This window comes from Pangasianodon hypophthalmus, chromosome 5 (genome assembly GCF_027358585.1).
Source record: "Pangasianodon hypophthalmus isolate fPanHyp1 chromosome 5, fPanHyp1.pri, whole genome shotgun sequence".
NCBI lineage: Eukaryota > Metazoa > Chordata > Actinopteri > Siluriformes > Pangasiidae > Pangasianodon > Pangasianodon hypophthalmus.
The window spans coordinates 13,592,930-13,616,419 of NC_069714.1; the positions used below are offsets into that span (position 1 = coordinate 13,592,930).

General features: G+C 38.4%; 1 protein-coding gene across 2 annotated transcripts in view; it reads right to left on the reverse strand.

The window, feature by feature from the left end:
• gli2a (GLI family zinc finger 2a) overlaps positions 1–21,087 on the reverse strand; it is a 58,946-nt gene extending 37,859 nt beyond the window's left edge. For both annotated transcript variants that reach the window (XM_034304676.2, XM_026912514.3), the window contains exons 1-2: positions 20,716–21,087; positions 8,891–9,019 (exon numbers count right to left, since the gene is read on the reverse strand). In XM_034304676.2, the coding sequence (XP_034160567.1) occupies positions 8,891–9,005 (115 nt within the window). In that variant the 5' untranslated portion in view covers positions 9,006–9,019; positions 20,716–21,087. The remainder of the gene's footprint in view (positions 1–8,890; positions 9,020–20,715) is intronic.
• Positions 21,088–23,490: the final 2,403 nt, after the last annotated feature.

A 23,490-nucleotide genomic window follows, 5' to 3' on the forward strand; every position in this document is an offset into this window, starting at 1 on the left:
CACTGTGCCACTTTAAACCAATTGGAGCTCCTGCAAAAATCTATCTGTCAACATAAAGAATGGCAAAATCAAAACAGTGGAAGCAGATCTCTGTCTGGCAACCACACAAAAGCCCGTGGGATACGACATACAGCATTAGAGCTACCAAATCAGATAAGACAAAGCATATTTGCTTTCAGATTCAACATCACAATTCAGTTGATCAATGATAACTTCTCAGTCAACATTGTCACTCCTTTCAGTTTAGTCATTTGGTAGCTGGGCAGAGTAAGTTTTTTCATTGGGAAAAATATGGGAACCTCTCAAGCTCTAAGAGCAGTGGGTTAAAATCCACAGGCTTGTTAGGTGTTGTTTCGTGTGGGTGAAAATATGCTCTTTTTTCACTTCGGCCTGCTTTTGGCAGGCCTATGATGACTCCCTCTGGGCCTAGACGCCTCTGTGTCTCTACCAGCAGGGTGAGGCCCGCCCTGATGGAAGAAAATCTTACCTGAAGCAGAACACTTTTTGGCTGCTACCCAGGCATCTTTAGCTAATGAATACAGAGAGCACTCCTACCAAACAGCAGGAAAACAGAGGGAATCGGCTGGGAAAAATTAGTGCCAGGGGATGTGGATTAGGGCGGGGAGTGGAGGGGGGAACTGCTTGTACTATTTTTTATTAGAATTAAGAGTCAGTTTAGTCAGATTAGAAGACTTAATTTGTCTCAACAACTGTTAAAAAAAATAAGTTGACTATATTGAACAAAGATCTTTCTACCCTTAACCCCATTTATCTGTCTATATACTTCTGCTTCAACCTCATTATTCCAAGGTTGCTTTTTTTTTTTTTTTTATACCAGAAGCTACTAAAGCTTGAGAGTTCAAATGGATAACTTTGACCCCTTTCAGTGCATGGGTGTGGTAGAATGATACAGATTTTGTATGTGCTTCCACACCCAACAGCTCAAAAACCCAGTGTTGCTTCAGCTGCTGAGCATTAGCAGCAGGATGAGTTAATGGCTGGCTTCAGCTTGGCTGCTAACTACTAAGGGCAAGATATGTTTCCTTAGTAATCAACAATAGAGACATCTTAATCGTACACATGTAGACAGTTGCATGATTCTAAAAGAAAAAAAAAGATAACTCAAACACTGAGAAATGACAGTTATCAAACAGTATGGTATTCTACTGAAACAAAAGTAAATGTCTGCAAAACTGCAGACGAAACCAAAGGAAATAAGGGATCAGATATATTAATGGATCACCTTTTAGACATGGATGACAGTTAGATAAATAAAGAGATATTAAAGAATACTCAGTGAAATAAAATTTTGTTACTAAACAATTAAGCTCTCCACATTATCCGGTTATTTTTTTTCTCCAGAGCTAAAAGAAATCTTTGAGTTTTAATATGTACAGCTGCTTCCCCCATCTCCTCTTAAATATCCCCTAGTGTGTCGTGGGAATTTTAGAGCAAGCATGATCCTTTCATAGCACACAACTGTCTTGAATAGGAAGGATTAGGAGGGGATTTCACTCCAATGACTTGGCCTGTTTTGTGCCAAAACCAATAGTTTGTATAGATGTACAGTATGATGTCAAATTTGCACGTGTTCAGCAAACAGAGCCACTTAACTCTAAAGAGCTGTCTAAAGAGATAATCATCACAATCATCATGTCACTACATTTTCATCACAGATTCAGGCCTAGTGTCAATGAATGACCTGAGACTTGCTGCATTTTCCTTGTGTTTTTGATGATGTGTATGTGGCTCCATGCCACAGCATGTCACGAATATGACTTGTTTATTTCATTGGTTTCATGCCATCATCTGAGTCTGTGATAAGATCCTCCCTAGATCCCCACTAAACTGGAAGGAGCAGGAGTGGGATGAACATGAGAGCTAGGAACAAGTCCGTATCTGCTAGTGTGGTGTGCTGACCTTGCTTCTCTTTGAAGCCCAAGCCAAGAATGCATAGTTGACATTGTGGGAAATTACCTGGGCCACAAATCTGATTCGTCCAGAAGCTTTACATTTGCATAGATTTGCACCTTGTCATCCAGACTGTCCTTGAACCCTGATACCAAAACCCAGCAGAAACGGCAAAAAAAAAATGCTTTCCAAGTTTATGATGTGTATATACCACTAACCACAAAAATGTGTAAATATATATTTTTCTGGGTGGCACAGTTGTGCAGCGGGTAGCATTGCTGCCTCACAGCTCCAGGGTCCCTGGTTCGATCTTAAGCTCAGGTCATCGTCTGTGCGGAGTTTCCCATGTTCTCTCTGTGTTTGCATGGGTTTTCTCTGGGTTCTCCGAGTTTCCTCCCACTGTCCAAATACAGGTATGTGGATTGGCTATGCTAAACTGCCCCTACGTGTGAATGAGTGTGTGAGACTGGTGTGACTGGCATCCCATCTGAGGTAAATACTCCTGCCTCATGGCCAGTGTTACCAGTATAGGCTTCAAATCAGGATAAATCAGTTACTGAAGATTAATATGTTTTTTCCCCACATCATTTTGACATTTTCCTTAAGACTAAAACTTTTCTACATTTAACTCATGGGGAATATTATTATTAGAAATTTCTGATTCCATTGGCCATGCTGCTGAGACTCCAGAGATGTCAGTGCCTGACACACACACACACACACACACACACACACACACAAAACGCAGTATTATTAAAATCTTTCATTTACCTTAATTTTCACTAGGGCATGATCAGCAACGCCTAAAATTTTATTGTGCTGTCCACAGATGTCATATATACCAAGCAAACCACAGCATGTACCTGAGAGGTTAAATGTGCTTCTGTCAGGAGTAATGTTTGAGAAAATCTGATGCTTGCCTTTCCGTAAAACCACGGTGGCCATACTGCTCACTTCCACTAGGCTTGAAATTAGAGGGTGTATCAGCGTAAAAGCAGACATGAGTTCTAAAAGCAGACATGCGTCTCTGCAGACAGAATGCCAAAATACACCAACTCTCTTCTGTCCAAACAAATCTCAGTTTCTCTTGGGCTTTGACCTCATCTCCATGAAAAACAAGCCTTAATTTGCAGAAACCACAATGCACTACTAAGCACAACACACACATCTTGAGAGGTCACTTTACCACGTTGTGGGACACACACTAGGCCTTGCATGTTCTAGTGTAGTAACAGTACCATTCACTTACACTCATTACTTGGCTGAATGACTAAACCTCCTCATGTTCCAGGGCAACTTTCTGTCCACCATTAGTTGGGGGATTTCTCTGTTTACACAGTCATGTCTTGCTGTTTATTTTGCTGGTCACACTCTTTTCTATAAACCATTGGGGCTTTGGAGTGTGTACAGTAATGACCAGTGCTGTCAGAATGTCCGGTGCTTGTCTTTAACACATGATATTAAGGACACAGGCGAGTTCCTGGAAAGTCATGTGGGGCTCATTAGCAGTGGTGTTTCCCTTCATAAAATCAAAATTTTTGATTTAGTATTAGTGTATCTCTGATATTTGATATGTTGATTACAGTAGAGCAAGGTTCCATTTTTGTGGAATTACTGTAAGTAAAACAAAAATCAAGAAATGCGTACTGTAACAATATTTGCCATCGGTCTTTAAGAAGCCCTTAATTTGACACATGAACCATTCAGGCCATTCTGGTGGCAGTGGTGTCTCAATGGTTAAAGCTCTGGGTTACTGATCAGAAGGTCAGGGGTGCAAGCCCCAACACTGCCAAGCTGCCACTGTTACCTGACTCTGCTCCAGAGGTGCTGTATCATGGCTGATCCTGTGCTTTGATCCCAAATTCCCTATAAGCTGGGATATGCAAAGAAAAGAATTTCACTGTGCTGTAATGTATAAATGACAAATAGAGGCTTCTTCTTCATTCTGTTGAGACTGACAGGCCAAGTATGACATGAAGGTGTCATGACACCTACATTCTCTAGCTAAAACATTTTAAAATGCTGGAATGTTTTGAAGCATTATTTGACCTGCAGGTGTCTTTTTTGGAATGTGTCACTGTGTCTAATTTGGCTGATGGGTGTGTTCACTGGCAATGGCTTATAATATGGGATAGTGAGTGAACATTTCCAAAAGACAAACCCTCAAAAAAATTGAATAACTTAAAGTAACAATGACAAACAAGAGGCAAAAATTCAATTTAAACTGACTCAGTAATCATTCCAAAGCAATTTTGTGGTCAATCTTTTTTAAATAAAATAAATAAATTATGATCTTTGTTTTTTAAGCATCAAAAGGCAAGGAGGTGTAAAAGTACCAAAATGTTAAACTTTACAATTATGTGCTGCTTGTTTCATGAAAGTCATAATATTGCTCTGTAGTATGTATTTTCCTTTTCTTTCCACTTAGATGACTTCAGACATGTTCTTCCTGTCACGCTTAACTGATCTGCTGGCCTGGCTCTGAGCTACGATGTGGGTACTGGCTGACACCATGTTTTCATTATGGTGAGCACAGATGTGCCTGTACATTGGAGACAACACATCTCGCAGTGTCTCGCCTGCACAATAGCTGGCGGAAGGAGTCTACACTCCCACACATTTTTCTTCTCTTTTTGACTCTTCAGTTGTTTATTATGCCCCATTCCCAACACAAGTACCACCAGCTTGCAATGCTGTTTGAGTGTTGTGAAGCAACAATATAAGACAAGCAGAATTTACTGGTAGGATATGTATATTCACAGATATATTCACACTGTATGTGGATTTTAAAAGAAGAGTGCCATCAGTACACCTGAAACAAGAGAACATAAGGCTGGTGGATCCACACAGGGAAGCGAAAACAGGAAGGGACTATCCCTAAGTCTGATGCTAGGATTAAACCATGCATGCTGGGAATGGCATGCCTTTAAAAATGAGCGGAAGAAGAAAGGAGTGGGAGAAACGAAGCAGGAATGAAAGAGGGGAGCAGTCTAATCCCCTAAAGCATCCATATATTGCTCCCAACTCCTCTCCCACTGCTTGTAAATGGCTTGGAATGTAACATGTTGTCTTTGGACCCCATGTGTGTGGACCTCTCCAGTATGGAGAGATTTATGTGTGCAGACATTGCCTAAAGCGCCCTCATTTTGACTTTTAACTAGAGGCTTTGAAGCAGCAGCAGAGCCTTCTGGCATTAAAATAATATCACAGAGATGTACTTTCATTTCAAAGTAATTTATGTATTATATCTTCCTGGGAGTTTAGTTGTATCTCTGTCAGCACTCAGATGTGTGTGAATATTATTACAATGTGTCTCAAATCAGAATGGGTTCTTCTATTCTGTAATCACAAACTTTTTTCACATGCTTTTTAGTAGTATATTTTAAAGCTCTGCAATATTCTTTAGAAGTTGCAAGTTAACTGTACAAATATATTATTCATTATTTCCACTTATTATAATCTTGGAAATCTGCCACACAATTTTGAGTTCCAACATCAAAATGTTGGAAAAAAAAAAAAACCAAAACCCATGGGGCTTAATTCGAGCTAACTCTAAGGGAAAATGATGAAGACGTCCCCATAACCAGCCTCATTCTCTATATAGGCCACAACTTCACCCATTTTAACTTTCCTCAAGTGTTAAAGAAAGCAGTGAAATATCCCAAACCTCTTGTTAAAATTCTTCTGACTACCAAGTAAACTCTACACATTTACTCACAGAAACAAGGAGGGGAAAAAAATCCAAGGCATCCTTCTGCATTTATTTGCCATATCTAATCTTTAAATCCCTTTTAGTGCTAGCCAGTCCCCCAAATGAAATTTAAGATGAGGAGAGGAGGGGGCAACTTGGACAAAAATCAAGTTAACTGTTTATGTATAAAAGCCACATGAATTAATCTCTACACAAATCCCCTTAGCTCAGGCATTCACTGGGCCACTGTTGGCCAAAAAGGTAGTGACCACATGGTGTCAGAAAGCAAAGTGAACCGAGGGCACAAGTAAAGCTCAAGCAGTGGTTTCTTTGATAACACAAGTTCAGCTGACACACTAACCCAGCACCCCATGCATTTATTACAGTCACAAAGGCTTTACTGCAAACATGGATGAAAGCCAGTGCTATAAATAATGTATATTCTTGGGTCACCTTACACTTTAGGAGAAATATACAGCTAGTGCTTTTAAAATAAGAATATTTCCCACTCTGAAAATATATCTGTCCTGTCGAAGAGAACAGTCAGTTCCAGATAGCGGGCAGCTGTACCCCTGACAGGAAGAGAAAACTGGCCTGAGTCAATAGGCCTTCCTGTAATCTCCCTCCAAGTCTTCTCAGATATCGGCCATTAAGAGAGAGAGTATTGATACACACAGACCACTGTATATGATTTGTTATTTCTGACTCTTTCAAGCCAATACCAAGATGAAACAATAATTTTTTTTTCCTGTATGTCATGGTGCTCAATTTGGGTGTTATTATGGACAATAGGATTGTATTCAAGTATTAATTTCTTCAACAAAAAAAGCAGATATCTGATATTGGTCATCTAAATATCTGTTCATTTTGATGTTGATTCCGATTGACACAAATGTAAAAAATATAGAAATTGGAATAAGATGAACATAGATTAACATTACATGTCTTTAATTGTATAACATTTTAGTTTCAGACCAATCATTAAAAGATTAAATTTTAATCACTGAGGTCCAAAATTGACAAGCCATGATCTCAAACACATCCCCAAATTTAAAGAGTATAATAACAGTTAAAAAACGTACAAATTATAGTTAAAGCAGCATTGCCTAAAAGTTGTCCTTTCATATTGATATCAAATGTGAGCCTCAAAACAGTGTGTTTTAACCTTAAGCTTAGCGTCAATCTTGATTTAGACTGCTAAACCTGTGAAAGATTGCAATTCTTCGACTGCTTTTCACAGAGCCAAGGAACCACAGTGGTGGAAGGGCCTCATATAGAGAAAGAGAAGAAGGGAAAAAACAGAGCATAAATCCCTTTCTCAGGAAGATTAGTGGCTGTCCCTTTAGAGTGGGTTAGAGATGGAGCAGCTTTTTTAAGCCACATTTTTCTCTACCATTGGCCTGACCCTTAGTGCATTCCCCCATCCCCGGGGCCACTTGCCGCATGGCTGAGCAGAGTGCCCTCTGCCCCTGCCATCCCCCGCCTACCTCTCCGATACTCACCAGGAGAGATAAAGTGCCCTAACTAGTATATCAAAGCATTAGAAGGCAACAAATGCCACAACCAACACACCCAGTCATTCTATTGAACACCAGCATAAACACCAGCTCAGAACTATTTATTTTTATATATTACTTTTTGGATGTCTCATCATTCTACAGCAAAACCCACCATGGCAAAATGTGAGAGGTTGTACAGTGGAACACATACTCTAATATTACATCACTGAAATTTGATTTAAGCTAGTGTCAAGGAATGTGATGTGATGAAAAGCAATCTTTCAGAGACTACCTCTGAAACCACCACTTTTACTACACCTGTAACTTTCTAACTACTGCCTGCTTTGGAACATGAACCAACTGAAAAAGAGCTAGTGCTCAATTCTGAGCCAAATGTAACTTCAAACCTAAGTATGTGAGTCTTAAGCATGGGAAGTGCACAGCACAATGCAGGACACTGGTACTGGAAAAGAAGTACCAAATTGTTGAAAATGGAGCAATACTACAATTATTCAATTCTGATACTACCTAACTTATAGCTGACGTTCCCATGGAGCAGTGCGGACACTTCTTGCACAATCACGGGAGGACAATGTTTAGTGTGATGTTAATGTTGTGATCTAAGAGCATAGCCATTGGGGCAACAGAATATCTAGAGCGCAACATTTCACAAATATATATTTTACATATGTCACTGATTTCAAAATGTTTCTTTTAACTGTAACATGATATTCTAACATGATAAACTCAGTGTTATCTCTCTGTGGAGGAAAATGGGTAAAATAAATAATTTTCCAGCTCCAACACTTATCTCATTTAAACTCCAGAAGTAAGAAGCCATTCCTTCAATTTCTAACTGGTGAACATCTTTAAAACACAAGACCGATGCAGTGTTACCACTACCATTTTAAACTGTCCAACCCTGCTTCTTGCACCACATCATTCAAATTTTCCATCAACTGTTTAGTAACTCACAGCTGATGATTCAGTTGTCCATTTTTTAAATAATCATTTATAATATTCATGTTTGTCTTTCTTGGCTATGGAGAGCCTGTAAAGCAATGTCCTATTTTCATCAGCTTCCTTAACAATTAATGATCATTGCCTTCTTATGGCAGGCCACCAAGCCCTTCATTAAACAGTAAAATACAAAATATGAAAAGGCCATTAGCATTTCAAAGGTCTTTTGCCATGCTCGTGTTTGTCAGAGGACTCTGATGGACGGTGTGGACCACTCTTCCACCAGCTGCTTAAGTAATTTATAACATTTATCCTCTGGGGGCAAGAACAAGGTCTTTCAACCTCGTTAGTCTGGTTTTTCATCACACATTCACTGACATCTTTTAAACATGTGCTACTTTTTCCCTCTTTGCTTTATTCTCTCTTTTTGACCATTGAGTTAAGCGTTAAATTGACAAACCCTTTGCAATGAGTCATGAGTCGGCATCCGTTAACTGCTAAATTAAAACGGTTTCCTCAACTGCACCAAGTAATAGCTTGAGTTAAAACTTTTGTGGAAGTCTGTCACAGAACTGTCCTTTTTATACAATTGACAGGCTGTTTTAGACAAGCTCTGTAGGGCTGGCTTCATTAAAATTGATAACTATTCTTGAAGTCACCTTTTAAGCATTTGATCATCTCCTACTTACAATTTCATGCATGCGCCTGGCTCACCTGAAGTTGAACATCATCTGAGCATATAATTTAAGACAGTTCTCTTACTTAATATTGATAGAGAGTAGTTAAGGTTTTCTGGTGAAATATAGTGTTTTTCAATCAGCTTTCACACCTCGTGACATTGTGGTAGGTGAAGGCTTCTTGGGAAGGTCAGAGAAGCTGCTAGCATCCAGGCCTGAACTCTTGCATTCCTTCTTCTCTTGGGCAGTTCTGGTCGTAGAGTCCATGATGAAAATAGAGTCTGAGGATGAGAAGAAAGTAAAACATTGTATATCGTTTAGTGTCAGTGCCATGCTTTTGCCTATACACTAAATATTTGTATGCTCATAATGAGCCAAAAGGCTTATTACATTATATTAAAAATTATGAGAAGAAAACAAAAAGAAAGTAGTGACTAACAACTACCTAACAATGCGTTGTGCAGTAGGATTTAAGATACAAGTACATAAAACAGACCAAGCAAGTGAAGAGAAATGCATCATTATTTCATCACTACCCACACCTCCATTAACCACCATTAATGTCTATAGTTTAAAGTGAGTAAGTAGTCTACTGTAAATACTGTACATCTCAATAACAAAGCTGCAGCATAATGATTATTAAAAAAAAAGCATACAAAAGGCCTCTGGATCTCTGTCAATGCTGCACTCAAACGCCATGCTGAGAGCAGATGACTTGGCAGTGTGCCACTTGTTTAAGTTTGTGGAACCTACAAGATTATCCTTGGTGCAGTGCAAACAAGTGGCGGTCAGGGACTGAAAAGAAGTCCCTCTTTAGAACCTTTCAAGCACTGACTGAGTCTATCCATGGTGTTTGCTCTTTAGCTAATCAGTAAGGATGTTGAAAGTGGCTAAAGAACAGATGTTATCAATGATTTAATTGGTCAAACACTCGTGTTGTGCTAATATGTGTTGTACTGAACATCCATAAATTAATAAGAACATTACATACATAATACTTTCTAAAGCTATTTATATTTTATTAGAATTAAGTGGGTAAAATGAAGTCACACTGTGTTCTTTTGATCCTCAAGTTTACAAGATGAGTAAAGCAAATATTAACCTACATAAAAGTCTGGAAGGATGCTGTTAACTGGTATGCAGACAAAGTCGGGCCTACTGCAGATGGTGAGGCAATAATAAAATTACACCTAAAAGTGCAAAGACTTTACACTTGTTGGCAAAGTTCGAAACTTAGCTGTCCAAATTGGATTGCATACGAGAATAGCTGTTCACTTTTATAGTGGACTTCACTGCTCTGAACTCCACCGTTTCAAGGTGCTAATACATCATGTCAATAAAAAAGGAATTATTGCTAAATAATTTCCAACTGACTCCATTTTGTTCGCCAAATGTATGCTTTTACACAGACTGAAAAGTTGACTTAGAGTGGAAAAGACAACCTGGTAAATCTTTGAAACATTTTTATAAAGTCATATGGACTTTAACTTTGGAAATTCATACTACACTGCAGTGAGCTTAAATCTAAAATTACCCCACATTTGGACTACATTTTAGGTCCACGAGACTTACATATAGTCTTTGCTGTTGTAATATAGTAAATGCAAATACAAATTTTCATGTGGTCAGCATCTTTTAAGAGGAACATAGACCATATTCATCACCTCTCAGTGATGCCAGCTGAAGATTGTACAGCCAAGGTAAGCTGATTCGCTATGGGTTGTTGGCCTTGGATGACATCTGTTTCACTTCTTCTAAGCCAAAAAAGTCCATTTGCCGTCTTCTGTCACTGACATGTCTTTGAATGTGTTTTTGGGGCTTCACCTAAATAACTTTCCTTTCCTTTATAATAGCAAGGTACCTTTACAACTGCTGATCTCATGATCTCTCCGACATCAGTGAGTGACTGATGGTCAGTTTTAACAGGCTGTACATGTGTAAAACACATTCTCTCCAAGTAAGTCGGACCCTCACAGAGGAAGGTTGAATTTGTCAACAGCACAATCATTGGGCAAGACAGATTAATCGCTGAAGACTCTGTCCACATTCCAACAAGCACCAGAAACCAGAAATTACAGCAGCATGGACTGCTCTGGACCAGAAACACAGCACACCAGGAATCCGTGCTCTGGGAATTTGTTTTTAAATGCCAACAACACATGCTCATGTCATGCCGTAAAGAACCGGGCTGAGACTGACCCTTTGACATGGCTGCTGAGATTTGATGGGATAGTACAGGTGTCAGAAACCGGGTTGACAGGTGGTAGTTAGAGTGAAAGAATGACAAGAGAGCACCTCTTTCATTATGGATGGCTGCTCTGACAAGTGCAGCGTGTGAAAAGGATCAGAACATCAGGTCCATGTGTCTCAGTGCTATGGGACCCTGCAGAGTTGGGAGCTAATCCGCCGCAGGAGTCTGTGCTCTGGTTCCCTGTATGCTACTGAGCCCCATGGTTCAGCCACAAGTGCCTGATTAATAACCTCTTTCAGGCTGCCTGTATTTAATCCCATCTTTGCACTGACACAACTACATGTCATCAGAAAGGTTTAGGAAAAAAGAATTCTGCTTCTCATTGTAGCAAGATTTGAATCTTTTTCTTTTTCTCTTTCAGTAATATAACTAAATTGATCTAATTGAGAAAAAAAAATAAATAAATCATGTAGGGTCTCAAAATGCCAAATTTGCTTTTCTTTTAGAAAATGGTCAATAAGATTATGAATGTGTGAAGTATGGCTTTAGCAATTTCCTTTCATGGCCATAATCAACAGGTATGCCAAGGACCTTTCTGCTCTTAGGTCGGGATAAAAATGACTAAACCCAAAAAACACAGAATATATCCTCCATGAATGCACAAAATTTACAGAATTATTATAATTTTGGGCAATGCCGGAACTTTATAAAGCTGCAGTCCTTTCATCAACAACAGGGAAATAAGTACATAATATGTAAATAATAAAATAAGTAAATTTTCTGACTAGTCCAGCACTCTTAGCACTGGACTGAGCAGTCATGTTTGCCCTGCAGCTTCATTCTACTTCAATTTCTCCTCTCATCACCACTCCCTGGAATGCAAATACATATTAAAGCAAACTCTTAATTTGAAATGTTTGAATTTCTTTATGCTTTGTTGCTGTGATATCTTTTCCACTGGACATTGTTGGTGACACAGGTCCACCATGTTTCTTCTAGAAAGTCAGTGACCCTAAAAGCAGGTCAGGGTAACTGAAGTTTCCTGCCATTAAGTCATCCCCAGACAAAGATAATTTGTTGTTGAGCTGTTAACATTGAATCATATGGAATGCCTAAAGAAAATACTGTTACTATTGTTGGCAAGTATGTGTTACAATTATGTGTTTTTTCAGTTGTTTAAACCCAGGGGTCAGAAACATTTATTTAAATTTATTTTTAATTTTGGCTTGTTCTGAACAGAACCGATATTTTTACATTCTTGCTCCAATGATCCATGCCCTCTGTTTAGTTGGAAACTGGTTAGAATAAAATTTAAAAATGGTTAATAACATTCTTTACATATGATAGCCTACTCTGCTTATATGAAGTATATAAACAGAAGAAAGTGTATTTAGTTTTAACATTTTCAGAGCATCCTTCTATTTCTGCAATGTGATTGTTGCTTTCATATAAAAAATACTTTCTACATGGATTTTCCTGCTGTCTCCCGATCTTTAATCTGTAGCCAGGCATGCAGAAAGTGACTAATTCTGAACAAGAATTTAGGCCTATTGGGAAAATCGTACGTTATTGAAATCACACTGGAATGGAAAAATAAAGTTTTTAACTGGTTAAGCACTTTTTAAAATAACATTTTCACTCTGGAACAATTTAGAGTAATTTTCTTTGTGTTTTCAATTATTTTCAGTAAAAAGAAAATTTAGTTCGTTTTCACTTTTGATTTGCGTTCCCTGTAACATTTCTAATCCCAGCTTAAAACATTTTATTTAACTAGACTTGGTTTTACAAGACTTGCAACCATTCTATACTGACTTACTGACTTTACTTACAAACTATTCAAAGGTACTATACCAGATAATTTTACAAGTTTCTCAAAGGTATGAATCAGAGAGACATACTGCTGTCTATTCCCCAAAATTCACTTCTATCTTACAGCACTGAATAGGACAAGTAAGTCCACAGGCTCACAGTTACTTCCTGTGCAAGAAAAAGGAAAACTTTTCTATTTATTTGAGACCAGTCCTAGCCACTGTGTATGGTCTATCAATACGGTCTTCTTCTGTCAGTAACAGCATGAAAACCTTTAATTTAATCCACTTTTTACTAGCCAGCATTTTCCTTGCCGTATATTACTGGTTGGAGTAGTACATTATGTCAAAATAATGATTTTAAGGAGTTATATTTTATGGCATTCCAGAACACACTCAGACTATGTCCCTGAGGAGAGATACTAAATATACTGCAAAATTAGAGATTTCAGTTTAGCTTTTGCCTTTCATTCCACTTCAGTTTGGCTGTTTAGTAGCAATATTAACATTCATCTGTGTAGCACTGCTTAAAAATGTAACTGTTCAGCAGTTGTTCAACTGTTAATCCTGCAGGGCATTTCCAAGACAGTAGACCCGCTGCATGAGATTACAAAACCAAAAAAGTTCTCATCCGATAGACATAAACAAAGGTAGATATGAAGGTTTATTAAAGCCAGATGTGCTACATGCTAATAGCGCATGCATATATCCCTTCTACACAAGCTAGCTTTGATGAGTTAGCATTTGGATTCCATCTGTAATATTACCGACCTCTGAAGAAGGGGAAAAAACTAAACAAAATGAAAGAAAGGTCAAAAGACAACCAGTGTCGAAAGGATGAGCCTGCCCTTCCCCCATCAGGCCCACATAAAATGCAATATCCTGTGGTTGAGCTCTTTGTGCCCCTTCAATCTAAAACAGATGTTAGCTTCACAGCCTACACGTAAGCATGAGGAGGAACACTTAGCTGCAGTGACTGCAGGAGAAACATGGCTATGTATATTTAAGGTGCTAAATAAATCATCACGACTTATGTTTATGCTACAAATGATTTTCAAAATAAAGTAAAGCTCACTGATGATAATGCTGTGTGAGACTCTGAGGTCACAGCTGTTGACTGTCACATTACAAAGCTCATGAAGGAATTTGTTTCCTCTCAGCACCATTTGCTTGGATCACTAAAACCAAGTTGTGTTGTTAGCACTTTCCTGTCACAACCGCAGCTGTCATTCCTCTCACCCTGAACCATTCTTATTAACATAATAGTGTAACACCATAAATATAGGTAAATATAGGTTTATGAAAACAGGAAAGCAATTAATTAACACTATGAATTCCAACCATGCAACCAAAATGTAGCTGGGAATATAGTGTCAGGCAAGGTCACAGTATCCTTTCACCGAAGTTACAACCACTCATTCAGACCTTTATAGTGGCCCACGCTGTGGGTAGGAAAGAAAACAAACCTGAAAATAGCACGTAACTCTTTTCAGCCTGATTTTTGTTAAATCTCTTCCACTCTCCAGAAAATATTTTATTTACTACAGGTCCTACTTCATTTTTTTTTTTTTGGCTTGTGTTTGGAAATACATGTTACAGTTAGCTAGTAAATGATCAAGGGTAAAAATAACTGTGAGAAACACAATTAACACTGTGTTTCTATTTTAAGCTGTGTACAACTGAAAATGGCCGTACAGGTCAAGGAATAGCTTCTCTGTGGAGAAACCTCCCCCTACCGTGATTTCCATTCTGATCAAAGCTGGTTACTGCTGGTAAAAGCATAGCCATTTTGGATGACTACTAAAACCTGACTGGATAAGCTGGACTGGTGCAGCTAGCATGGCCAGTATGCTTGTTATGCTGGTGATCAGCTAGGCTGACTTAAGTTGTTTTTTACTTTCATGATTGTGGGATAAAATAATGAGGAATGAATAATTAACAAAGCTTTAACAGAATAGTTAACAAGGCGCACTATACGTAAAACTATGTAAACTGATAATTTATCTCAAAAGGACTTGTGATAAAGCATATCATTCAATAACCCCCAGCAATTAGCAATGCTCAAAATGTCAGATTGCATTCTGAAGATTTCTCAACACTCTCACCATGGGTGAGTGTACCACCATCACTCAGTGTGAGACATCCATCTGTCTGAGCTGTTGTCTGAGTTGTGAGTCAGCAGTGTGTCAGCTGGAAACAGGAAAGAGGGGCTGTGCAGTCTAATGCCGTGTGCGTGTGGAGCTAGAAATATACCAGTTGTTTGACACCCCTACGCCAGTACAGTCTTTGATCCGATCACCTACAAGGCAGCTGCTCTATGAAGGTGTCCAGTTCAGCACCCTGCAGCATGAAAACCGTAATGAAAGTGTGGTAACTTCCCCATGTGGCCCTTTTCCTAAACCCTAAACCCTTATCTCTCAGAGAGGAGTGCTGCACACACTGTAAAGAGCTACATAATTTAGTTACACTAGGTGTTGACAGATGATGACAAGATAGCAGATGATCTCGATATTACTGGGCATAATGAATGAATTCCTTGGTGAACAGCCTTAGCCCGGCAAAGGTCCAGCACAGCGTTCAGCGAAAGGCCATAAGAGGGAGTGGATGTGTGTGTCAGGGAGTGGGACGGGCTGATTGCTAAAGACTACCACATGGCTTCTCCTTGCTCAACACGTACAACTCATCTTCCATGGCTGGAGAGGAGTCTGTGGCCTGGCATGGGTTCAACACTCCTCTCAGATGCTCCTGCTCATCCTTTGGAACATAACAGGGAGATCCAGCCGCCCACTCCATTCCTGGCGAGTCAGGTTTGGGATATGGGAGGCCACCCGATAAATCACAACTGGCTTACACTGTCTGCTGCACTTCCAATAATCCTGTCTTGGAAGCGAAAACAGAAGATTTCCCTTAAGAAGGCTTTACCAACCTGCCCGAGGGCTCTGTGCAGTTCAGAATAGGCTTCTGCATCAGATTAGCACTGGCAACAACCACGTGGAACAGTGTGCCATTGTTTGAGTCCATGTTGGTGAGGGAAAGAAACAGCAAGACAACTTACAGGCCATGAAGATGTCACCATGACCATTATGATGATCCTTTCACCGCCAGCTGCTGTAAAGTCCTTGCCCGGGTGAAACAGAACATCATGTGGTTATACTTAGCCTTCAGGAATAAATTATCTTGTACATATAAACTGGTCCTCATGTACCCTACTGTACAGATGTACAGTACACTGCCAGCCTCTAAGGAATCAAAATACATGTTTTTCACACACCACAGATTACGACACACAATTATTTGTGGTGCTAAAAGTTCATTGTGCCTTCAGCTATATCCTCATCACTTTCCTTAATGAGTCAGAAATTGAGCAAGTGCAATGTTCAGGCATTAGCTCATTCTAAAGTTCGTCAACCCAAGATTAACTGTATGAATGTCTGTTCTCATAGTTTAAAAATAAGCTACACCGCAAAGCATTTCTCTCAATTGCTCAAAAAGACATATCATTTTGGTAAAGTATAGTGTTTACTCTGGGTCAAATAATGAAATAAATCCATCCTCCACACACTCTGCCTGGTCTTCAAATGAATCACAGGTGGATGTGTGGTTTGGGAAATGCTAGCATTGCTAGAGCATTCCCAGATATGCCGGATTGTATAAAGATTTGTTTAATCAGTGTGATATCATCTGCTGATTTTTTCATCTTTAGAGTGGGAGACCAGAGTATTAAAGTAAGAGAGAATGTAAAATGTAGGTCAAAGTAAAATGGTGAGACAGATGGAATATTTTTTTTAAATCATAAAAAAATGAAACAAGTAATTATTGTAGTTTTAATCACCTGTTGAACAGGAAAACTACAAAAATGCAAGATTTGTTTTTCTGTTATTCATTTTCAATATTCTGAAAAGTGTAAGCTCCACCTACTGTTACCTCATTTTTTTCAGCAGGCTCTAAATATGCTAAGACATGCTTTTTGTTATCATATGATATTATTTCCAACAGGCTATGCTAAATTCATTTATAATACAGCGATATTTAATTCTCAAATCTGATTGGTTAGAAGATTTTATTTTCTTTAACAACAACTGTCAGTAGTGTCAGCTTCAAGGCAAATCCCAGATTTATTTAAATGCCCTCATTCTAATACATTATCGTTTTATAGTAACAACTCATTCAAAGGGACTTGAATGATGAACGCTCCACATAATTTAAGCCTAAATGGCTTACAAAAAAATTATTTAACAAAGAAGAACATATAACCATTCATATGTTGGGCAAACCTTCTGTAATGAGACTTTATTTAACAACTATGGAAGGAGTCTCCACTCTTACAGCCCTTTGTAATAGTCAGAGCTATTGGGAAAGAGAAAAAGAGATGCTGGTGAGGGGATGACTGTTTATAGCTGTTATAATATAAGTAATAACAGAACATCTATCATGCACATCCCACAGCATTAAATGTAACAATAAATGGATAAAAAGTATGGACTGTTAATAAATAAATTTATATCAATTAACACATTTTTTCAAAATTGTTGGTAAAATAATAAAGGAATAGAAGACTTCAAAACATGCTGTTATAGGAAATCAAATAATCAACATAATAATTAAAATAATCTGCTTTGCATCAGGCTGTATCACACTACATCCTGTCACTGATTATGTATCATGTTTTACCATCATGTTTTATTCCTTACCTGAAACTTTTTAAGATAAAATTTAAAATATTAAAATATTACAAACTATATATATATATATAGATATATAAAATGCTAGTCTTGTAACTTTTTCTGAAGAACTGGTACATTTTAACTGGGCATATATTTTTTAGGTTAGGGATCATTTCAGAATAAATTAATCAATAGATGGGTTCACGGATAATTGCAAAGATAAGTATGCCATTGGTTGTTGATTTCTTTGATGACAAACCAAGAGCAAACAATGCTCTAGTAGCTGCATTAGAGCGGGTAAAAAGTATGACGAATCTTTTTCAGCACTGAAAACTGGATGTGATGTTGTCTTAATTAACCCCAGCTACTAATGTGAGAATGAAGCAGATGTCTAGAAGGGCCTCTGACAGCGGTCACTAAAATGCTGGAATTGTCCTATGCCCTAATGGCCAGTGCTGAAGAGCTAAAACCAAAGGTCACTGTTTGAGAGCATAAAGACATGTAAGGAGTTTGCACTCCTCAGTTTCTTCAACACTCTACCACCATCTCCAGCTGAACTCACCATTAAGAACACTGCGGATTTGTACAAAACACTGCTGTTTTGCTGATCACTTGAGGTCCCATCAATTCACATGGAAATACAAGTGTACTTCAGCCACTCCTCCCAGTTTCGGCTAATAGATTTGAGATCTGACACTAACACTGTCCCAGATACGAGGACTCTGGTTTGAGCTGAGCTCATGGACTGTTCAGGCATGTCCCCCTTTAAAATGTGATTGGCCACTCCAACAACCCTAATGGGCAGAGATTACACTTAAACTAGCTAGGTTTGAAGACTCCATGGGGCTTACGTGTGATCAGAAGCCAATCACGTTACAGGAATAGAAATGTGACACCCTTTCTCAAGAAGTGGGAAGCTGTTTTTTTTTTTGTTTTTTTTTGGTCTGATTAATCCATTTTTAAATACTCATATTATTTACATGCAATTACATTCCCAAGCCGCCACACATTCATTTTCACATTTACATGATAAAATCCCAGAAAGACACAAACTTAAGTTTGTTTTATCAAACTCAAGTTAATTTTATGTTGCCAAGCTTTGCAGGCAAAGCACCCAAACCTAAATATTTAAAACAGCACAGCGAAGCCACAACAAGAAATAAAAACCTAAAGTTAATGGAGGGGAGTAACTGAATAAATGTTTGGAGTGAGTCAGAATGAAGGAACGTTTGGCCATTCATGCCAATGATTAATTTTTTATGAATGGTACATGTCTATCTTGAGTGGATCCACAGCATGCTCAGAGAATGTAGCTTAAACAGAGAGAAGATGCCGGTGATCAACAAACTCAAACTCTAATCAGCTTTCAAAACAGTGTGTAGATATATAAAGAAAAAAATATTATTTTAAAATGTAGTACACATTGATATATTTTAAACAGAGATGATGATGTTTTGTGTCTCAAATAATGCATTTATGTTTATAATATTACACTTTATTTAATAATTATATTTAAAATATCCAGTCTTTTTTTATGATAAAAGTATTAAAAAAAGTCAGAATTGACAGGCAAAAGCACTACAGCAAATCACTCCTGGGTCACAGTTTAATTTATTATAAAGATATAAAGTAATATATCATACTGGCTTCATTTAACTTGATAATGCCTTGACAATGTTTATTGTTTATTACTCACTCAGTTGTTTTTTCTGAAATTTGTATGAGCCCGCCACAAATGTATATCCTCATCTGGTCCATTATGTTAATACCTTTGTACCCTCCTTGGCCCCATGAAAAAAATCCTAGCACCACCTCTGCGACAGTAATATTATATTCACATGATGACTAGGTCTACCTTCTTTTATGCACATCTCTTCTATTCAATAAACATTACAGCTCCTAAACACTGGATTATGTCATTTCTATTTTAATTTAAGTTGAACAATGTTAACTGCTTGTGTGCTGTATACTGGTGACCTCTGGTAAAACTAAGGTCATTTTAAATAGACCCTTGAAAGTGACCTTTCTCAAAGTATTTCTGCTAATCCAATCCAAAATAAATGTACATTAACTGATTAAAATAATACCAAAAACACTGGGTTTAAAAAGCAACATGCCTCGCGTATATTGTCAGTTTTTGTAATCTAATGCATTCCATATTTTTTTTCACAAGTGCAGTTAGTTAGTGGAGAACATTGTCAGGCAACACAAAACAACAATAGCAGCTCACTATTTACACTTAAAAGCCACAAGATGAAATGAGTAAAATGCAATGCACATGATCTAAAGACATTACATCACCTTTCATTGTTTGCTCTGCACACATAAAGTGAAGTTCTGCACTTCAGTATGAGAGACTTTTCACTAAGCTGTCACTTGCATTTTCTACACCTCCTTTAGTACTGCCTAGAAGATCGCATTTATGTTTGTTTTCTAAGGCTCCTTTTTCTGTGTTCATTAAATTTTACACACCAAAGAGAGAAAGAGCGAGAGAGTCTTAAAGCAATGCACAGAAAAGCAGGCCTAAGACATGAAAGTGATGCAGCCGTCCCACGTCTCAGAGGCTCATGACCGGAGACCAAGCGGGGCTGAATAATCTGAATAGCCCATCATTTCTTTACACCCTTTCATTCGCTCTGTCTCTGACTGTTGGAACTCCTCATTCCACACAATGGCAAATTCACTAAGACCTTTCTTCTTATGCTAATGGTCTCAACTGGGCATCACATTAAATTTAACACACGCAACACACCGCCACACACACACACACACACACACACACACACACACACACACATACAAACCTCAATGTGCTGCTTTTCCTTGAAATTGACATGCACACTATAACTCAAATAAACAGCATCCATTTTACAGAGATAGTTAGGTATCTTTTGCATAGTATAATGTGGACTGCAAGCTTAAGTACAGTGTAACTTGGTGCACTGTGGCAGTCATGAGTCTGTAAGAATGGGGTGTTTTATTTATGTTTTGATTTAGTGAGTTTGGAAAGTTTTTGAATGTCTACAGTGATGCTGCACAAGCCTGATTTGCACATTAGTATTAAATAAACCAACAAACACAAACTGAGAGAGAGAGAGAGAGAGAGAGAATATGTATATCAGTTATGAGGAAAGAGCACTCCAGCAGTTCACATATTCAGTGTGCAGATGTGATATTGTGTGTGCTAAACGTTATTAATAGATCACTGGGACAGGCTGTACGTTTTACAAACTGGCCTAAGAGAAAGTTGTGCATCAAAACAAACTGTTAGTTTTCTGAAAGCATGAAGTGTAAGTGAAGAGAGTTGAGCTCACCTCGCTTCGCGGACAAACTTTGCTTTGACTTTAACTATGATCAGAAGCAGATCGCAGGGTCTCGCTTGCAGGCTGAGCTGAAAATCCACTCATGTTCTTCAGTCTTCAGCGCGCGGACGCGGAGTTTCACAGAGAACAACGTGGTGCTTCAGCTCGATCTGCGTGTCTTTCCTTTCAAACTTCTGCACTCCATCACGCACACATCGCGCAAGTTTGAATCACTCAGCCTGTGAAAGAGATGCGCTCTGTGTGCGTGTGCGTGTGTGTGTGAGAGAGTGTGTGTGTGTGCGTAAAAAGTTTTCTGAGCGGAGTCTGAGCCGCTGTGCTGTGCAGTAACCAAGATGTTTGAGTTGTTTCCAGTCTTGCCCTCCCCATATCTCCCCCTCTATCTCTCTATCACCCCCTTCCGCAGAGTTCAGCCACTCGCTCCTTCATACTCAGGCACATGCTAGTATCAAAACACTTTATACCAAAACACTTTATACCACAACACTTTAGAGTATGCTGCTGTACAGTTTTCACACGTTACCTCAGTCAAAATGAGTCGAAAGGGCCGGTTTTCTGAGGTAAAATATGGCTGATCCACTTCACTAACAGTAGTGTGGAATAGCAAGACTTGGAGAATCCTGTCACTACATTAGCGGTAGCTATATTAGAGTTTTTCTTAGCCGTATAAACTGTAGAAGGCGGTATTGTTTACTTCATAACTTACTTTGGAAGCTCATTTTTCACAATAAGTTTAAAAAATCTTAAGAAATTTGCCAAGAGTGCGTAAAGTATTAGCTGTTTTCCTTTACAGTCGTGCGCGTGCATCAGACTGCACAGGAGCTCAAACAGTGTGATGAGACTAATGTAATAAAATCCCAAAGTGTAAATAAAGAGACTATTAGCCTGTTAGCTACTGTTACTGAAGTGTAGCGCTCCTTCACGCTCCAGCTACATGCTAGTATCAAAACACTTTATATCAAAATACTTTAAATCAAAACACTTCATATCAAAATACTTTAAATCAAAACACCTTATATCAAAACACTTTATATCAAAACACTTTATATCAAAATACTTTATATCAAAACACTTTGTAGTGTGCTTCTGCACAGTTTTCACAGGTTACATCAGTCAAAAAGAACTAGAAAAGACCCGGTTTTATGTGGTTTTCTGAGGTAAAATATGGTAGGTAACAGTAGCTAACAGGCTAACAGTCTCTTTATTTACACTTTGGGATTTTATTACATTACTTTCATCACATTGTTTGAGTTGTGTGCAGTCTGATGCATGTGCACAACTGTAAAGGAAAACAGCTAATACTTTACGCACTCCTGGCAATTTTTTTAAACCTGATAAAATGAGCTTCCAAAGTAAATTATGATGTAAACATTACCGCCTTCTATAATTTATACAGTTAAATTGCTTTAAAAACTACAATATACCACTAATGTAGTGACAGGATTCTCCAAGTCTTGTTATTGCACACTATTATAAGACCTGATAAAGAACAGAATGCACGTAATTTATAAATTGCCTTAGGTTATTAGTGCCTTGGGCTTGTTGTGGTCAATGTGCAACGATCCTCTGATCTTCACATAAACATTTCCCAGAAGTGTTTTGTGTATAGGCTAAATCTGTAGATATGTGGAGCATATCTCTGACACTTAGGAGCCATCATATAGAGGAAAGTGTAGGCCTAGAACTGAATAGTAAATAAAGATTTTTGCAGATATTTACTGATTCAGCAAATATGTTAAAGCATTGTTAAATCATACAACAGGCACCATGAGCTAGTAAACAGTGCTTATATTTGTGTTTGTCCATTTTTTCCTCCTGAATCAGACTCGGTGCCCTTCACCAGACTTTTTTTCATTCATTCATTCATTCATTCATTCATTCATTCATTCACTCATTCATTCATTCATTCATTCATTCATCTTCAGTAACCACTTTATTCTGGTCAGGGTTGCAGTTGGCTCAGACCCTATCCTGGGAATATTTGGCATAAGGGGGATAGGACACTAGTGTTTTGAATACGATTGTGTTGACATCACTTTTACAGTGTTCACAGTGTACATCTGTAGTTATATAAATACTTTAAGTCTTCAACACTGAGGATTTTGTTGTGTTTATATTAGAGCAGAATTGGATCTTAAAGATAGCTAACCTAAAGAGTGCACACACCAAAGCCTATAGCCCATAGTTCCAATGACTGAATGATGTGAAACACACACACACACACACACACACACAAGGAATACTATTAGCTAAGCAAAGTCATCTGAGCAAAGATGAGGTGTTTTCCTGTAAAAAAAAAAACAAAAAGTATTTTTGGTGAAAAAAGGTCTTTAGAAGCTGGCTGGAAACTGTCTGCTCTTCATTCTCCCTCGCTGCTGTGTGTATGTCCGCTTGAGTGCCTCGTCATAACAGGACTCACTACTGATCCCCACACCGTTGCCAAGGCAGCAGCAGTCCTAATTTCCCAAACCTCTGCAACATCTGATTTAGTTCCAAATTACTTCAAGGATGTTTTTGTCAGCAAAACACTAAACTCAACATTGTTGTGTCATTCTGATTATGAGTGCACACGGCCTGGTCAAGCTTTGGGGAATATAGCGAGTCACTTGTTTGGTGAATTATGCTTGAGTGATCTTGAGCAAGTTGAGCCCATGAGTCTGTTGCTCTGCCCGGGTTGTGAATGACGGATTCTTACACCCAGACCGTTTGCCTTGTTCCTGTGCCAGCATGCCCTAAGGCAGGAATGTTAATGAGCATGTTGGTCTCCTC